The 17723-nt window shown below is 47.8% G+C and overlaps 1 protein-coding gene and 1 long non-coding RNA gene across 2 annotated transcripts in view; both read left to right on the top strand.

Moving 5' to 3' along the window:
• Window positions 1-6117, top strand: part of LOC138517057 (uncharacterized) — a 71293-nt gene extending 65176 nt beyond the window's left edge. The window contains exon 3 of the long non-coding RNA XR_011282350.1: window positions 5740-6117. This is a non-coding gene — a long non-coding RNA (uncharacterized lncRNA). The remainder of the gene's footprint in view (window positions 1-5739) is intronic.
• Window positions 6118-6151: 34 nt separating this feature from the next.
• Window positions 6152-7856, top strand: LOC138517055 (zinc finger protein 615-like). Its single transcript, XM_069632567.1, has one exon. The coding sequence runs from the start codon at window positions 6294-6296 to the stop codon at window positions 7719-7721; it is 1428 nt and encodes a 475-aa protein (XP_069488668.1). The 5' UTR covers window positions 6152-6293; the 3' UTR covers window positions 7722-7856.
• Window positions 7857-17723: the final 9867 nt, after the last annotated feature.

Here is a 17723-nt window from a genome sequence, read left to right as displayed (position 1 = left end):
CTTGCCTACTGTCTCCCTTTGCAACTCCTTGTATCTTCCAAAGCCTTGCAAAATAAATACTAAACCTAAATCCAATATAGACACCATGCTGCCATCCTCCCCCTCATCACAGCCTAGCCACACCAAAGGCCCAAACAAGACATCTATAATCCTCAAAGGCGCCCTTATTAATGCCAGATCACTAGTTGCCCATGCCATTGATATTGCCGATCTCATCATGACTAATCAGCTAGACGTTTTAGCCATCACCGAGACTTGGCTCCATCCAGCAGCAGGACCTCCCCTGTCCCTAGCAATCCCGAGAACTTCTTGATCGTTAGACAAGATAGAGAAACTTCCAGAGGCGGGGACATCGCCTTCATTCCCAAATACTACCTGGGAATGGGATCCATTCCGCACCTACCTTTCCTACCGCCAAACTCCTCTCAGTTAAACTACCTCTATCAGCCTCCCGTACTATCATTATGCACCTTGTATACAGGCCGCCTGGCCCTATCTTAACGTTCGAGGAAAATATAACTACTTTACTTAATACTAACTCCAAACCTGGCTCCCAAATTATATAACTCTGAGACTTCAACCTTGGCTTGTATGACCCAAACGATGCAAATGCAACCACCATTGCCAATACCATCTTTGAGGCTGGCCTTACTCTCGAGATCAACACGCCGACTCCTATTAAAGGCTGCACCCTGGATTGGATTGGATTGCAGACATACATTGCTCGACCTCCATAACTTCCATTGAGCCTTGATCACCACTTGATCTCCATTAATATCCAAGATAACATGCAAAACAACTCAACTACTTTAATGCCACCCCCAGCACTAGTAAGAAACAAACAAAATATTACTCTCAATAACCTTCTACCTCTCCTCCATCCCATTACCAATATGGCTAATCCTTACACTGACACAACAGCGCTAGTCGATTTATACAACACGACTCTTAACCAAGCTATTGATACAATTGCACCATTAAAACTCAGCAAAGGCAAACCACGAGCTCACCTGAACTCATGGTTCACTCCCAGCCTCAAAGCTACATGCCATGCAAAAAGACAAGTGGAAGCCATACGGAAACAAAAAACCTTCAGATCAGAATAAGAACAATCTCACTATCCTACTAAAAAAGATTCCTTTAATGAAAGAATCACAAAAGCAGGTTCCAGAGAATTAGAGTTCCAGGACACCCCTAATGATACGTGCATCAAACATACCAATATCCAAGACGCCCTGTGGAATAAAATGTCGATCACAGGACGCCATATCTTAGGAAGCCTCTGATCACCAAACTAAAATGACCAACCAGTCTCCAGCCCTGAAGTCGAAAAGATCATTACTTCACTCAAACCTTCCAGATGTCTTGGTGACTCGGGTCCAGCGTCAACTATTAAAGAAGCCGCTATGGACCTAGCTCCTTTTATTACCACTTTAATCAACTCCTCCTTTGACACTTGCATGGTCCCCACTAATCTTAGTTTAGTTTATTTACTTGTATAGCACGCCTATCCCAAGGGCATCTGGGCGCTTTTGCTTGAGTACACAACATGTTTCATATTACAATACAGGTATTACATAATTACAATATACAGCAAATTACAAAATTACAATATAAGATATCACAGACTTGCAGACTTACAATAAAGCCAGGATTCTGGTACGCGATATCTTGACAGATAGGGCCTCATTACGAGGAAGAAGGTAACCATGCCGCTTTTTGCGGTATGGCTACCTCCATTCTGGGTACTGGGTCCGGGTTCCCTGAATGGGGAAGTACCGGGCCATTCCAACCTTGGAGGGCCCGGTATTTCCCCATTTCTTTACCGGCGCTGTTAACCCCTTACCGCCCTCCTCGTAATGAGGCCCATAGTGTCCGTGAAGGACCAATGCAGAAATGTACACTGTGCGACATGCGTGAGAGTAAGACCTTGGAAACAATGGGCCTCATTACGAGTTTGGCGGTAGCCGTGACTGTAACACAGGCCTGGCTGCCGCCAAACACGTGATTTTACCGGCACCCGCGAATGGGCAATTACCGGGTCATGCCGAGTTTGGCAGACTCAGTAATTGCCCATTCGTGGGTGCCGGTAATAAGGGACTCTGGGCCTCATTACACGGTCGGCCATGGTTGCCGCCGGTATTTTACCGATTCCGCCTTGGTGAATGGGGGATTTACCGCCCCATTCCAAGGTTGGCGGGGCGGTAATTCCGCATTCACCAAGGCCCTTCCCCATTCCCATTTGAGCCCCCTTAGGGCTCAATGGGAATGGGGAAGGAGCAAATAACGGTACCGCAATTTCTGGTACCGTTATTTGCACTGAAGGCCCTCAGCGGGTCCCTTCCTTAACGTGTGGTCTGACCACACGTTAAGGACGGGACCTGCTGAGGGACCTCGTAGTATGGCGCTAAGGGAATACCGGCACCAGTGCCCTTACCGGTGACGATATTCCCTTAGCGCCATCCGTGTAATAAGGCCCTCCCCATCCCCATTTGGCCCCATAGGGCTGAATGGGATTGGGTAGCTCGGATGCACCAGCACCGCTCATAACGGTGGCGATGCATCCACCAGTTGTGCTCGCGGGTGCCGCACTGCCCACCAGGTCCAGACTGGCGGGCAGAGCGAATCTGCAAGCACAACTCGTAGTGTGGTGGTACGGTGACAACGGTGCTAGTAAGCTTACCGGCACTGTTGTCACCGTACCGCTAGGGTCCTAATGAGGCCCAGTATGTTTAGGATGGACGCTCAGCGAAGAGCCGAGCATTTACTTTGGGTCTAAAGGCCCCGAAAGAGGGTTCCGCTCTAATGGCTGGGGATAGTGAATTCCAGCATTTGGCCGCTAATACCGGGGAACTGGAACCTCCTGCAGTCTTTAGTTTGTATTTCGGTATGATAAGGCGGTTGAGATAGAGGGATCTGGTGGGTCTGTCTGAATGATTCCTTAAGAATTTGTCTGTGAGGTATTTTAGAGCCATGTTTGAGAGGCATTTGTGTGTGATGACTAGTGAACGTATGGTGATTCTGTCATGCACGGGTAGCCAACTTGCACCATGTCTGAAGGCTGAGATATGATTATGGCATGAGATATTCAATGCTGATCGTAGGGCATTGTTCTGAAGTACTTGTAGTCTATTTAAATTATGTGCAGCAGAGCCAAGCAATAGGGTTTTTCCCCAATTAAAAAAAACCTAACCTAGACCCCAATAGTCCCACAAACTACAGGCCAATAACAACTCTACCATTTCTCCTAAAAATACTGGACATGGCTGCATACCTCCAGATTCAAACTTATCTGGAGACAAACAATTTACTTGGCACCAGGCAATCGGGCTTTAGACCGAGACACGGCACAGAAACTGCCCTCATCGATTTAAAAAAACAAATGGATGAACGGAAGGACAAAGGAGAATTAGCCATGCTTCTCCTGTTGGACTTATCCACCGCCTTTGACTTAGTGGGCCATAAAGTCTTATGTAACCATCGTATCTCTGCTGCCCACTTCTCAAAGGAAGCCACCGCATGGATCCAGTCGTTTCTAGACAACAGATCTATGAGAGTGTTCACGTCCACTGCGTCAACAGACCCAGTTCCGATTACCTGTGGAGTCCCCCAGGCGTCTCCCCTACCATGTATAATGTATTTACGAAGCCCCTAGTCGATATCCTTGACAATCTGGGTGTCGCCTATACAAACTATGCAGATGACACCCAGATTCTCATTCCAATTTCTGGAGACTATAACACGGACGTGGCATTGATTAACAAAATCTACCTGGTCATACAAACCTGGATGGCCACTCACGGCCTTTGCCTCAATGATGATAAGACGGAGCTCTTACTCATTGTGTCAACTTATAAACTTAACAAACTCAACAACTCATACAACTCCTTCAGCATTGTGGACAAAAAATGACAGTCTCAAAAGAGGTCAAAATCTTAGGCTTTTATTTGGACTTGGCACTGAATTTGAATAAACAAGTGAATGCTACAGGCTCTGCCACTAGCTACACATGTAAACGTATTTATTCCTGCAAGCCATTCCTGTCCACAGATAGCTGCATCACACTAGCTCAAGCCAAAACCGGTATTAGGAGGGACCAGTTACAAGGGGACTGAAGCAGGTCCCGCGAATACTCTTACGTCATGTTCCGCACAGCCCGACACCAGACTCATGGTAGTACCGTCCAAGTTATCTTTGAACAAAGGGTCGTAGACACCCTTGCCCTTATCGACAGCGGTGCAGCCGGAAACTTCATTGACATAGTGTGGGCAGAGAAAGACGGTGTTCGACTACTTCAGAGGAAAGAAAATCAGTTGGTGGAAGGAGTTGATGGAACCCCTATGAATTCTGGTCCCATAACACATACTACAGAACTTTTAGGAATGAAGATATCCAACCACCAGGAAACCAAGTACCAAGCAAACCTTATGAGAGGCAGGTGTGAGGAGTCATAGGGGTCATTCAAGGGTCGAGTCAAACCACTTGTACAATCGAAAGACTAACACGTTGACAAGATGGAAAGTAAAGGGAAGACAATCCTGCATGTGACAAAGCAAAGTGAAATGTGTATTTGGCAAACGTGAACCCGGCTGAGGGATGCCTGCGAATTGGGGTGATGCATAATACACCTGTGAAAACTGTCGATAGGACTGACAGACGGTGGCCCGCCCATCCTGGGAGGACTAACTGTGTATACTAGTCACATGTGTATAGCTATATCATATTCCAGGATTGGTGCCATATGAGACACAGACAACAGTGTGTTTAACCATATGAGACACAGACAACAGTGTGTTTAATCAGTAAATGGGAGCAATGCCTTCTTGGATATTAACAATGCTGGGACTGCATTCCCATTGGTTACTGGAGATGTCATGAAAGCAATCCTTGCTCACAGTACAGAGAGTGCAGGAGTATGCTGAGATTCAACCTAGGGTGCAATTATCAGAATCCCCAATAAAAGGGGTCTGGATCGGGTTATGGGAAACTGTCAAGTAACAGACCCATTTACACCTACCCAACAATAAAACTTCTGAACACTACCCAGTGGTATTTTCAAAAGGCAACACAAGTGGTATCCCTTTGGCTAATTATCTTCAGTACATGACAATAGGGCATATGTATACAAATTTAGGAAGGCAATTGGGACAATGTTGGGGCAGGGGGATCTCCCGTACACTTTGCCTTAATGACATAAATTGCATTCTGTCTGCCTCTGTGTTTGGGGCAATATACATTTGCTTAAATGTAATGAAGTCAACAGTTATTACTAAATAGACTGGTCAAACATGTGCTCGATTTGTGACAACCTGCTGACCTAGTGTCAAACACTTGCCTGCATCATTTGTATATGGAAATGTGGATCTTTCGACCTAGTTTAGTCCTTTTTGAAGAAATACATTAGTAGAAGGTATATGCATGGTCCTGATGCTTTAAATGTGTGTTTGCCCAGCCTGTGTATTATGTCTCATACTCTTGGATAGGGAAAAGGTCTTAATAAAAATTAATCCCACTATTCCTGCTGCATATGGCCTCTATCACGTTATAATGTATCATTGAGAACCACTGATCTGACACCTATTAGGGTGCCTGTCCCCAATAGATGGCTCATCAACGTACGTTACTACTTGAGATAACAATCACGTCACTACTACTGAGAACCAGTCGTCTGTTACATGTGAGGCCTAAGATTATGAACGCGTTGAAACTCATAATATGCATCTCCTTTTATTTTAACAGGTGATTGACGCCCCAGAAATGCAACAACAGTGATTGTTAGATTCTCTGGACTGATGTAGAGAAAAGCTTCAGTGTTAAGAATATTTGCAAGCATCGTAGAACTGTGCACGTTTTTGATCCAGTTGTCTCTTCAGAGTATTCAGGAACTGAGATTGAGAAGCCTGTTGAATACACAGTCGCTTCCGTCCATGGAACCCCTTCGTGGTAACATCCAGTAACCAATCTTGTTTTTGTCAATCTTGGGGGATCAGGATATCTGGAATGAAAACGACCATACACACACTGAATGTAAAGGCGGTTTCTTTAAAGCATTTTGTGAAACATTTGTAAATGTGAATGAACAAAGCGTATTCTTGCGCTGAATATTTTAAAAGCTTTGATCAGAGGAAAAATCGTGTTTGTCACCAGAAAAGATCTTTGCATGAGAACGCTCATTTGTGCTCTGAATTTGGGAAAAGATTCAGTGGAACGTGTCCTCTATTAAGTACCTGACACAATAACGTGACAAAAAGCCTTACACATCCACAATTGATACAATTGTCTACCCCAAAAAAATGCATTCAGGTGTGAAACCTCATGTGTGCACTGACTGTGGGAAAGGGTTTGCTTGGATGGGACCTCTTATTCACCACCAGAGAACACATACAGGTGTGAAACCTCATGTGTGCACTGAATGTGGCATAGGGTTTGCTCAAAAGGGACATCTTATTAGCCATCATAGAACACATACAGGTGAGAAACCTCATGTATGTGTTGAATGTGGGAAAGGGTTTGCTCGGAAGGAGACGCTTACAAGCCACCTGAGAACACATACAGGTGAGAAACCTCAAGTATGTGTGGAATGTGGGAAACGGTTTGCTCGGAAGATGACACTTACTAGCCACCTAAGCACACATACAGGTGAGAAACCTCATGTGTGCACTGAATGTGGAAAAGGGTTTGCTCAAAAGGGACATCTTATTAGCCATCATAGAACACATACAGGTGAGAAACCTCATGTATGTGTTGAATGTGGCATAGGGTTTGCTCAGAAGGGACAACTTATTAGCCATCAGAGAACACATACTGGTGCGAAACCTCATGTATGTGTTGAATGTGGGAAAGGGTTTGCTGTGAAGGTTCATCTTACTTACCACCTGGGAACACATACAGGTGAGAAACCTCATGAGTGCACTTGGTGTGGGAAACTGTTTGCTCAGAAGGGAGATCTTACTAGCCACCAGATAACACATACAGGTGGGAAACCTCATGTGTGCACTGAATGTGGGAAAGGGTTTGCTCAAAAGGGACATTTTATTAGCCATCATAGAACACATACAGGTGAGAAACCTCATGTATGTGTTGAATGTGGGAAAGGGTTTGCTCTGAAGGGTCATCTTACTGACCACCTGAGAACACATACAGGTGAGAAACCTCATGTCTGCACTGAATGTGGGACAAGGTTTGCTCGGAAGGAGACGCTTACTAAGCACCTTAGAACACATACAGGTGAGAAACCTCATGTGTGCACTGAATGTGGGAAAGGGTTTGCTCTGAAGGGTCATCTTACTGACCACCTGAGAACACATACAGGTGAGAAACCTTATGTATGTGTTGAATGTGGGAAATGGTTTGCTCTGAAGGGTCATCTTACTGACCACCTGAGAACACATACAGGGGAGAAACCTCATGTCTGCACTGAATGTGGGAAACGGTTTGCTCGGAAGGCGACGCTTACTATGCACCTTAGAACACATACAGGTGAGAAACCTCATGTGTGCACTGAATGTGGGAAAGGGTTTGCTCAAAAGGGACATTTTATTATCCATCAGAGAACACATACAGGTGAGAAACCTCATGTATGTGTTGAATGTGGGAAAGGGTTTGCTCTGAAGGGACATCTTATTTGCCACCAGATAACACATATAGGTGAGAAACCTCATGTGTGCGCTGAATGTGGGAAAGGGTTTGCTCAGAAGGGAGAAGGTGTTCTGTCCAGGTGATTGTGCACACACACACACACACCCCTTTCCTACAGTCCATGTTCCACCCTTGACCTCCCTGTTCCTTTACTTCTAGCCCTCTAGATGAGGATTTCCTGTTTCAGAAGGTAGCCGGGTGGTGCAGCATTTTTGGTTTTAGCAGCCTTTATCTGGAATGCCCTCTGTCTACCACAGACCATGTGACCTTCAGATGCTTGCTCAAGACAAATCTATTCTGGTTTGTCTTTGCTTAATTCTGCTGTATTTCTGTGTTTTAATGCCCACCTGCTGTTTGAACCCATAAACCTTTGGGTGAACGAGTGCCGTAGAGAATACATTTAAAGAAAAAATAAGGCAGCTCCTTACTCCAGCCCTACAGATTAGTGGTGTATTGATAACGTTTACTCCCCAAGAATTGGAAAATACTCCCATCGCAAAAGTAGCAATACTCCCAACTACAATATTGGAAGCAATGACACCTAGGTGCCGGCCTTCCTGCTCTCACCCCTCATCTCCATGGATATGTTCAGCCCAGTGATGCCAGCCATGCAGTGCCACTGGAAGTAATGGACACATAGGTGCCGGCCCTCCTGCTCTCACCCCTCAGCTTCATGGATATGCTCAGCCCAGTGATGCCAGCCATGCAGTGCCACTGGAAGCAATGGGCACATGAGTGCCGGCCTTCCTGCTCTCCCCCCTCAGCTCCATGGATATGTTCAGCCCAGTGATGCCAGCCATGCAGTGCCACTGGAAGTAATGGACACATAGGTGCCGGCCCTCCTGCTCTCACCCCTCAGCTCCATGGATATGTTCATCCCAGTGATGCCAGCCATGGAGTGCCACTGGAAGCAATGGACACATAGGTGCCGGCCCTCCTGCTCTCACCCCTCAGCTCCATGGATATGTTCAGCCCAGTGATGCCAGCCATGCAGTGGCACTGTGAGGTGTTCTACAGCTATTACTGACTGATCTGTAGAGGAACTGTAAAATAAAAATGCATACATTATTTTACATGAATTGCTAGACACAAAGAAGCGTGAAAAACAGTTAAAAGATGTTTCTACTTAAGTAAAAAAAAAGCCTCAACTGGGTTTGAGAATTATATTTCATACTCCCAGGAAGTAATTCTACGTTCACCTTCAAAACCTCTGAATGACCTGGAGCCCTCCTTAATACAGTGGGAGAAAGTTGCATTCTCACATGGCTAATTAGACTATGGGCCTCATTACAAGTTTGCCGGTCCAGATATAACGTTGCCCGTTAAACTGTACCGGCACCTTTTACCGGACCGGCTCATTCAGACCCTCGATCCCGGAAACACCATCACTGCGAAGCGACCCGCGCAGTGACAACGCACCCGGCAGTTCCGTCGGCGGAAACAGCGAGAAGACTCGTCGGCGCACCCCCAGTCACCGGCAATGGACAACACTGTGCACATTATGAGTGGCATGGACACGGAAACACTGCCAAAATAATGGCGGAAACACTGTGAACATTGTGCCGGTACCGCCGCCACCGCGGAGATGGCGTTAAACAGTGGCAGGCGAGCTGAATCAGGCTACAAGTGTGCAAAATGAGGCCAGCTGCACCTTGTAGGCTACTAGGAGCCTACGAATGGGCCACACCCAGGCCAGCTTCCAACACAACCATGCTGTCAGAGCTTTTGGGCTAGGGTACCTACAAGCAGCAGTGAACATTGTGGAAGCAGTGGTGCAGAGGAGGAGGAGGAGGAAACGCAGGCAGAAAAATGTGAACCCCGTACCCATCCCAAACATAAATGTGCAGCAGGCACAACCCCGCAGGCAGCCAGCAATGCCCTGCATCAGGGCCTCACCGTGGAACCTGACCCCTGGTCAAATCCACACATTATACCGACTGGACTGGCCCTCAATCATGTCCATCGTCACCCTGATCAAAGAGGACATCAGCAGCCACATTGGCATCTGGACTACAATCCCCCCCTGCTGAAGGTTTTCTCTGTACTGCATTTCCTTGGAACCGGAACATACCAGCACACTGTTGATGAGCCGCACGGGCTGTCACAACCCTGTTTCTAATGAATACTGGACCAGGTACTGGATGCGCTGCTGCGCCATGTGTAATAGTACATTTCTCTACCCTGTAACCCTGCCCAGGTCATTGCCACCAAGTTGGCCTTCCATGCCATTGCAGGCATGCCTAATTGCATAGGCGCATTATACTGCACCCACGTGGAGTTGACAGTTGCACAGGCAATTGATGCAGTGTACCGTAATCGGAAGAAATTCCACTCACTGAATGTCCAGATGGTTTGCGATGCCGGACAAGTGATCACCCATTGCTGTGCACGGATTCCTGGGTCAACACACGACTCAATGGTCTTGCGGAATTCAACATTGCCACACTACATGGAACGCTATGCGGGAGAAAGCACATGGCTATTGGGTGAGTACAGCTGCCAATGCATGACCTTGTATATTGGGGGTGGGGGTAGCGAAGGCCCACAGTGTCCCAGTCATTTGGGTGAGCACATCTGCCAATGCATGACCCCTGCTCAATGAGATGTACAGTCACCATATCTCACACAGTGCAAGGCAAATTTGAAATTGCCACAGTGCGCAAGTACTGCCCTGCCTACCCCCATACACACCCCAGACATGGTGTGGCACCACATGCAATGTCGACATGAGGGTCCCTCACCCGCCCAATGTACCTGTGCACCGTCAATGCACAGATTGCACTGGGCATTGCTCACATCTTCACAGTGACCAGTGTCTGCCTGCTGCAGGTTTGGCCATCACATCGCTATACCATAGTCACCCACCACATATGTATTCACGGGCTTTGACAAGTGCGCAACAAGTCGTTGCCCAATATCAATCCACGAATATGACCATCACTGACCCCTGCATGGTAATGTTATCGCAGTTTGCTGAACAGATGTATCACACAACGGATTACCAGACGGGGCATCATTGTACTCCATCTGATTCAGACATTAATACCACGAACACTGACATGTCCCCTTGCTTACACTCCCATGGGGGTGATGCTGAATATGCACTCATGCCATGGCTGATGACGCCCATACGAAGGCCAAGGAACAGGCATGAGGAGGCCTACAACAGGGCACAAATATGGACACGTGGCATGATAGAGCGTACCTTCGGACTACTGAAGGCCATGTTCCGCTGCCTGAGCCGATCGGGTGGCACATTGCAGTACAGCCCGGTGAAGGCAGGGAAAATAGTACTTGCATGTGCCATGCTTCACAATTTGTGCAACGAAGGCACATTCCACTGCCCCCCGACACCGAGGATGATGATGACGAGGATGTGATGGGTGCACTTGCTGGCCGGGGTGCCATTGATGGACAACACGCATGAGCAGCACTCATACACAATTTGTTTTGATACACTTCTCATGCACATTCAGCACTTCATGTGGTGGCACGTCATTAAATAGTTTGAATGCACAAGAAATCAAGATTGTCCACTCGTCATTTGCATTGTCACAATAGTGTATTGACAAGATAACAGGGGTGACGGGAATTGGAAGTAAAAGAAGTACACACGTGCCCACCCACCTCCCCAACATACCCACCCCCCAACTAGGCTGAACTGATTTACCCCACTAAGGACCCCCCACCTCCCCAATGTACCCACCCCCCAACCATGACCCCATCGCGACTGTTTGGATGATAGTTTAACGATGACCATTCTATTTACATCCACGCTTGTGCCCGTACATGTCCTTTCCGAAGGGTCCGGACAGCCGTGAAGACCGCATCCGAGGACTACTGGCCACCGAAATGGAGGGTGTGCTGCTGGCAGATCGCACTGCCGGGTTTGCAGGTTGCACATTAGCCAGGAATGCCTGTTGGGCTACTAGCATTGTCTCGGCAATACTGGACATCACATTGTTCCCCTCCCTGACCCACTGTGAGAGTACAACGTTTGTGGTTGCTGTTAGGAAAGATTTCGTAATTGTGGGTAATTTTCCGTCCATGAGGAAACTGTATGGGAGGATAGGTCCAAGAGACCCCCCTCCCCTGCAGTCCCCTCCTTGTAGGGTCCATGACTCGTCATGGGCCCCCCTGCCACCAGGGCCCAGGTGGCGGCTGAACCAATGGCTGACACATTGACCAAACATGCTGTATTAAGCTAGGCCCTGGAAACCATTTTTGAAAACCTGAACGACACGAGCCTTTGTGCACCGCAGCACAGCCCCCACCCTTGGAGAGTCCTCAATTGTCCCTGCGCACTCCGCTCCCTGGTAGATCCGCTGAGAGCCCGTTCCCACAAGCAGACGGACATGAGCTAGTGCTAGAAGCAAACACTGTAACATTCACCTTCCGCAGTGCATCACTGCCCGCAGCATGACCCGGCCAGCAGGGCCGGGGCGGAAAAGAACTGTGAAACGGTCCCCCCACAAGAGTAAAGACACAAATTACCAATATACAAATAAAACTGTTACCGTCTATGACCCTTTGCGAAAATATATAGACTCCATGAAAGTGGCAGAATGTGTGTTCGGGTGGCACCCAGGTCGAAATACCCATATCCCTCCAGAACATGTGTAAATGTTAGAAGTGTCCCAAGTTTTATGCACCGAGAAGAATGTATGCTAAGGTCCTTTGACATAACCCAACTAATGCTGCTAGAGTACAACAGAATACAAATGCAACAGTACTGGGAGCTCATGTAAATTGTGTACAGAGTATGCATAGAGCATATTCAAATGTTCAAGCTCACCATGTGTCACTGCCGTCAATCTTATGGGCCAGTTGTTCCTGCGTGCTCCACCAACCTTAATGCTACCTCGCTTATCATATATGCCTAGAATATAACAAAATGCCTTTGTTGCTAAATGTTCAACTTATAGTTATCGATAGAGACATTGGTATTGGTACAGGTAATGCATTTAAAATGACTATGTAAAGGCACCGACCATGTAGAAATATAAGCTTTTTGAGTATTGTGTATTATATGAATTTTTATGCTCTTCTTGTATAACCTGCAACACACGAGGAGAATACCATTGTGGGCATATCCAAGGTCACATCCCCTCCCTCCCCAGTAAAGCCTGCTAGACGAAAGGCAGAGGCCCGGGCTGCTCTGCCTCACCTCCCCCGATGCGGCTGGAGCCGCTTCTAGCATTGATGTTCCCCCCCGCAGCTCACACGGCCACGACCAGCCACCTGAATTATTTACAACCCAGCAGTAAACCCCGGCCATAAACGCAGGCCAGAGGTGCCCTCTCTTAGGCTCCACGACCCACCAGCTCACCCCAGGTTAATGGCCCCTATAAAATAAAGACACCCAATATTATGGCAACACTGCAGGAACACATTCATAATGACTTCTAACGAGACACGAGAAAGTGGACAGCTCACCCCTTGCCCTGAGACCCGACCTCGTGACCCATGGTACCCGGCCAACAGGATGACGGTAACCATGTATTGATGTATCACCAAAGGACCCCACCCAAGGTGCATTCCTCCTGTGTTGCATTAACCTGTAGAATAACCTATTGTAGGATTTACAGGGTAAGATAACATTGCAGTATTGAATGAATGGGGTGTGAGTGGCCCTTAGGGCAGAAAGCCAAGGAAGACGTTCATCAATGACACTGGCCACGCCTGGCACTGCAGCACTGCCCGGATGAGCCCGGCTGACCTGCCCGCCCCACGTTGGCACCAAGTGACGTCCACCAACCACGGCGTAACACATCACAGCTGCACCTACAGTTAGTCGACACCACCCAATCCCTACGAACATGTGCCCCCTATAGTGTGTAGGCTCTTATGACGAGGTTTGTAAATATATACGCCTGTCTTTGCGAGTGTCAGACAGAGCGGTCTCGGAGTTTGCAGAGTCCTTTGCATGCCCTATTTTGACTTAAATAAACTCCCCTTAAGCTCACCTGCACTTGGTCATAGTCTTATTCCCATCCCGGGAGAGTCCATTTCTGTCTCTCATTGTGGGGAGGGTTGTGCTATATGGGGATGCTCGCCTTCACAACCCCTAAACTTTTTGCTGTTGTTTTACACCCTGATCTAGTCTTTGCCAGAGAAGCACGGCCTCCTGCCGCACTCCTCTGGGCTTTCGATCCATTCTTACGGGGATACTGACATGCCCTTAAGACACTCAGTACCGGGAAACGTTGTTTTCCGTAGTTCTTTCGCTCCTGTTGCAGCTTTCGCGCAGAGGGCACAGTAAGCTACGTTACTGCTCTCTTGGGTCTAAGTCACTCGATAGACCCTAGTCTCACTCATGGATTGTTATCGAGCGGTGTAAGTGCATCACGGATGGGACTGGTGGCAGCGATCGTTTCTTTGTGTTTTGAGCTCCTTTGGCTGTTTAAGCGCGTTTTGAGCACTTAGCCCAAAGAGTTGGCCTGGCTCCCAAGATGGCCAGACCACGAGGCTCTTTGTCCTGTCCGCTGATCGTCTTGCTCCCCTCACCTTCCACAGGTCGAGCCGACCTGGGGCCTTCCTTATTTGGGCATGTACTTTCCCGCGAAACACAGATGCTTTCGCGAGCTTCTGCATGCCCGGTGTGAGCCTCCAGGATGTGGGCTGGGATGTCTGGTCCCAATACACATCCTGGGTGCCAGAGAGTCTAGTGTGTCATGAATGACTGGGACCACCTTGGTCCGTGATAGGTCCACGTATGGTGTGAGTGTTTTGTGAGCAGATCTCCTATTGGGTCCTCTCCGTTTTGGCGCTAGGGAAACCTGGATAAGAGGAGGCTGGAAACACCACTACCATGTCGATCTCCTGAGTTCTCACGAACAAAGGGATACAGGAGCCAAGTATCCTGCAACTATGAGGCTGAACCGAGGAATCGCTGGTGACCCGCTGAAGGACTGCTCCTCTGCACTGCTGTCGCCTTGTGAAACCATTTTCTACCTCCGATCGAACAAGAAGGCCTGTACTGGTACTTCGACCCATTAGAATAGTGAGAACAACTGTTCTCGGCATCTTCACCATCTCCTGCATGTAAGCCTTCGGAAGTGTCTCTGGGCCATCCAGTGGACTGACCAGCCTACACAGGAGTCTTGCTCTGTAACCACTGTTAGGTTGCTGTTGTATTACGAGTCCTTGCCACTCTCACACGATTCGTACACTTGGCGTTCCCAGGTCTGAAGTGAGAAGTGTACATTGGGCTGAAATACACACAACTGCTTTGTTGCCCTGCTGTGGTAACAATCTGAGCGGGTTCATTGCGTTTGGGACATCCTCAACACTAACTTCTGCTGCCGCGGAATCTACACGACGCCGAGACGTCCTCTGCTCGAATCTGAACCTGCCAGCACTGAAACTGACACGGAGAAGCCTGGGTCTGCCTGCATCGGGGACCGGTGAGTAGAAACGCTAGGACGCGGTCGCCCTCCTGCAGTAGCCCGTAGCTTTTCCCCGCTGTGTCAAACAGCACGCCTTTCCGTACTCGTGCTCTGCTTCTGCCCACAAGTGGAGGTTGCGCTTGAGTCGCGGAGATCTGTTCACCTTCATCTATTCACCGAACTGAACTGCCTGATTCCCTCGAAGAGACTCCCCTTTGCCCGTTGGCACCAGCGTGTGCAGGTACTTTTGAGCACAAGGCTCCACTCTTCGTAGGGCTCCGACTTCCTTCTAGTTAAGTGCCTCTGAAGGCGGACTGGGTCTAACTATTATTCGCACTGCCTCTTTTCCTCCCCATCTAGGTGGTCTGCACATTTCGTGCATCTAACTCGTTAGACTCATTGGTAATTGTATCTATATTGCATTTGGATTGTGATGTATTGGTTTACGAGAGTGTTACCATGATTCTTTACTATGGTCAATGTTACAAAGGCCTTGTAATAAATGTGTCTATATTTTTAATATAACACCTGTTTGGAGTAGTTTGTAAGTGTCCTTGCTTTGTGTGCTCATTGCGGGCTTTCAGTCACCCTCACCCCTCTTGAGACCTAGTCTTGACTGCCGCGATCGCTACCCTCATTGGTCTGGCTTGTCCAGAGGTTACCCTGTCCCAATAGACTAGGCTGGCCTTCTGAACCTCTACCCCTCCAGGACAGAGTTCAGAAATCTGTTTTAACAAATTGGTGTACAGCGGTGGGATACGACTGAAGGTATCCAGTGTTGCGCACGAGCGAAGGCATTTCAAGTTATTCCTACCGGGACACGTAGTGAATTGTCGTAGTATAACTTTTAAAAGGCCATAGTCCTATCCATACAGTATGGAAACAAATATCTTGTTAACTTTAAATGCTTCCAAATCAGAAACATTGAAAAAGATGTGTGCTGAAAGAGGTGTCTCCTCTCAAGGCACGAAATTGGATATGATCCAAAGAATCATGGCGTGGCAAGAAGCGCAGCTTAACACTATAACTTCTGAGGACAGTGCGGAAGGAGGTGGGGCTGCTCTCACTGGCAGAACCGACGGTTCTGCCGCCGCACTGGTCTCCAGCGACCATGAGGACAGGGAGGATGAGATGTCTAATGTTTCCTCTGCCAGTGTTGATGGGGAGGCCATGCTTGAATTCAAGAAGCAAGAGCTGCTGTTTAGGCAGAAGGAGCTTGAGTTCAATATGGCCAAACTAAAAATTGAACAGGCAGAAAAACAAAAAGACAGGGATCACCAGTTGGAACTGGCCAAGCTTCAGGTTTCAAATGGATCCAAGGGTCCTGGACATGGGTCTGGGGCCTCCTCTCATCCACGATTTCCAAAAGACCTGCTCAGTGTGTATGAGGAACGGAATGACATTATGGACTGGCTGAATACGTTTGAGTATGCATGTGAAGTTCAACAAGTTGACAATGCTGATAAAATTGCCTGGTTACTCAGCAGACTGCCCCATTCTGGCTGCAGTGCCACTATGGAAATGTCAAAGGCTGATTGAGCGGATTTTGCAATGTTGAAGCAAACTCTCATTTTAAAGTTTGGAAAGACTCCTGCCCAGAAAAAGAAGGTGGTACTTGGGTATCTTATGTCATCGAATCTTTAAAAAAGCTGACTGGCTAGGTCGAAGGTTACAAGGTTTCTACCTTTGAAGGCATGATAAATCTTGTCATGCTGGAACATATTTTTGCATCTTCTTCCCCGGAGCTTAAGCAGCATTTGGCGGATTCTAAGGAGATAGATCCAAAGAAATTCGCCATTGCAGCAGATTTATGGGTGTCACATCGAGTGTCCCATAAGGACAAAACTCATCCTGGTAAGCAGGAGGAAGGGAAAAAGTCCAAAGATAAGGAGGGTGGAGAATCTGATAAATCTTCTTCTCAAAAGGGCCACAAAAAGAAAAATAAGGGTAAGACACAAGAGAACTCATAAGGTAGTGGAGGTTCGCCTCCAAAACAGAACTCTGGTTATAATAAGCCTCCCTATGTAAACAGACCCAATGGATCTTGTTTTGCTTTTGGAGCAACTGACCACGCGAAGGGGGATCCCCGGTGTAAGGTTAAACCTTTGGGGGTCCACTCCGCTAATCTGGCCTTCTCCTCCTATGAGGAAGAAGAGATTACAGGGGCATCCTTCTCCTCAGACTCCTTCCCCAGTGGGATAGAAGCTGAGGTAGTTTTAGTTTCCCTGGGTTCCTGGGAGCCTAAACTCGCAGAGGGTTATGCTAGGATTGCAGATAACAACAAGCACTACTTTAAAGACAGTGTGCTGATCAATGGAGTAGATACTCCAGCTCGTAGGGATAGTGGGTGCAGTCAAACTGTAGTGGATTCTACCTTGGTAGACTCAGAGGAAGTTGCCATAGCTACTGTGATGCCCACTAAGTTGGCTGACGGCCCACCTCGCATGTTTCCAGTAATACCTGTAAATCTTACTTTAAATGGTACAGCAGTCAGGATTCCAGTGAGCATTCAGAGAAACGTCCCAGGAAAGGTCTTGTTAGGCAACGATCTCCGAGCTTTAGGGCTCGTGGGAGACACTGCTGACAGACCCTGCACAGGCCAAGACCAATGCACTGCCTCAGCCAAAGGGGAAACTCAAGGCTAAAGGAGTAAAAAAATCAACACGAGGGAAAGAACATATTCCCCCGAACTCACCT

The sequence above is a fragment of the Ambystoma mexicanum genome, chromosome 6q (genome assembly GCF_040938575.1).
Source record: "Ambystoma mexicanum isolate Mex_15411 chromosome 6q, UKY_AmexF1_1, whole genome shotgun sequence".
NCBI classification, from domain to species: domain Eukaryota; kingdom Metazoa; phylum Chordata; class Amphibia; order Caudata; family Ambystomatidae; genus Ambystoma; species Ambystoma mexicanum.
This window is presented reverse-complemented; position numbering and strand designations above follow the sequence as displayed.

Excerpts from the sequence above, each read along its gene's own strand:
- LOC138517055 (XM_069632567.1), top strand. The coding sequence starts at position 6,294 with ATGCATTCAGGTGTGAAACCTCATGTGTGCACTGACTGTGGGAAAGGG.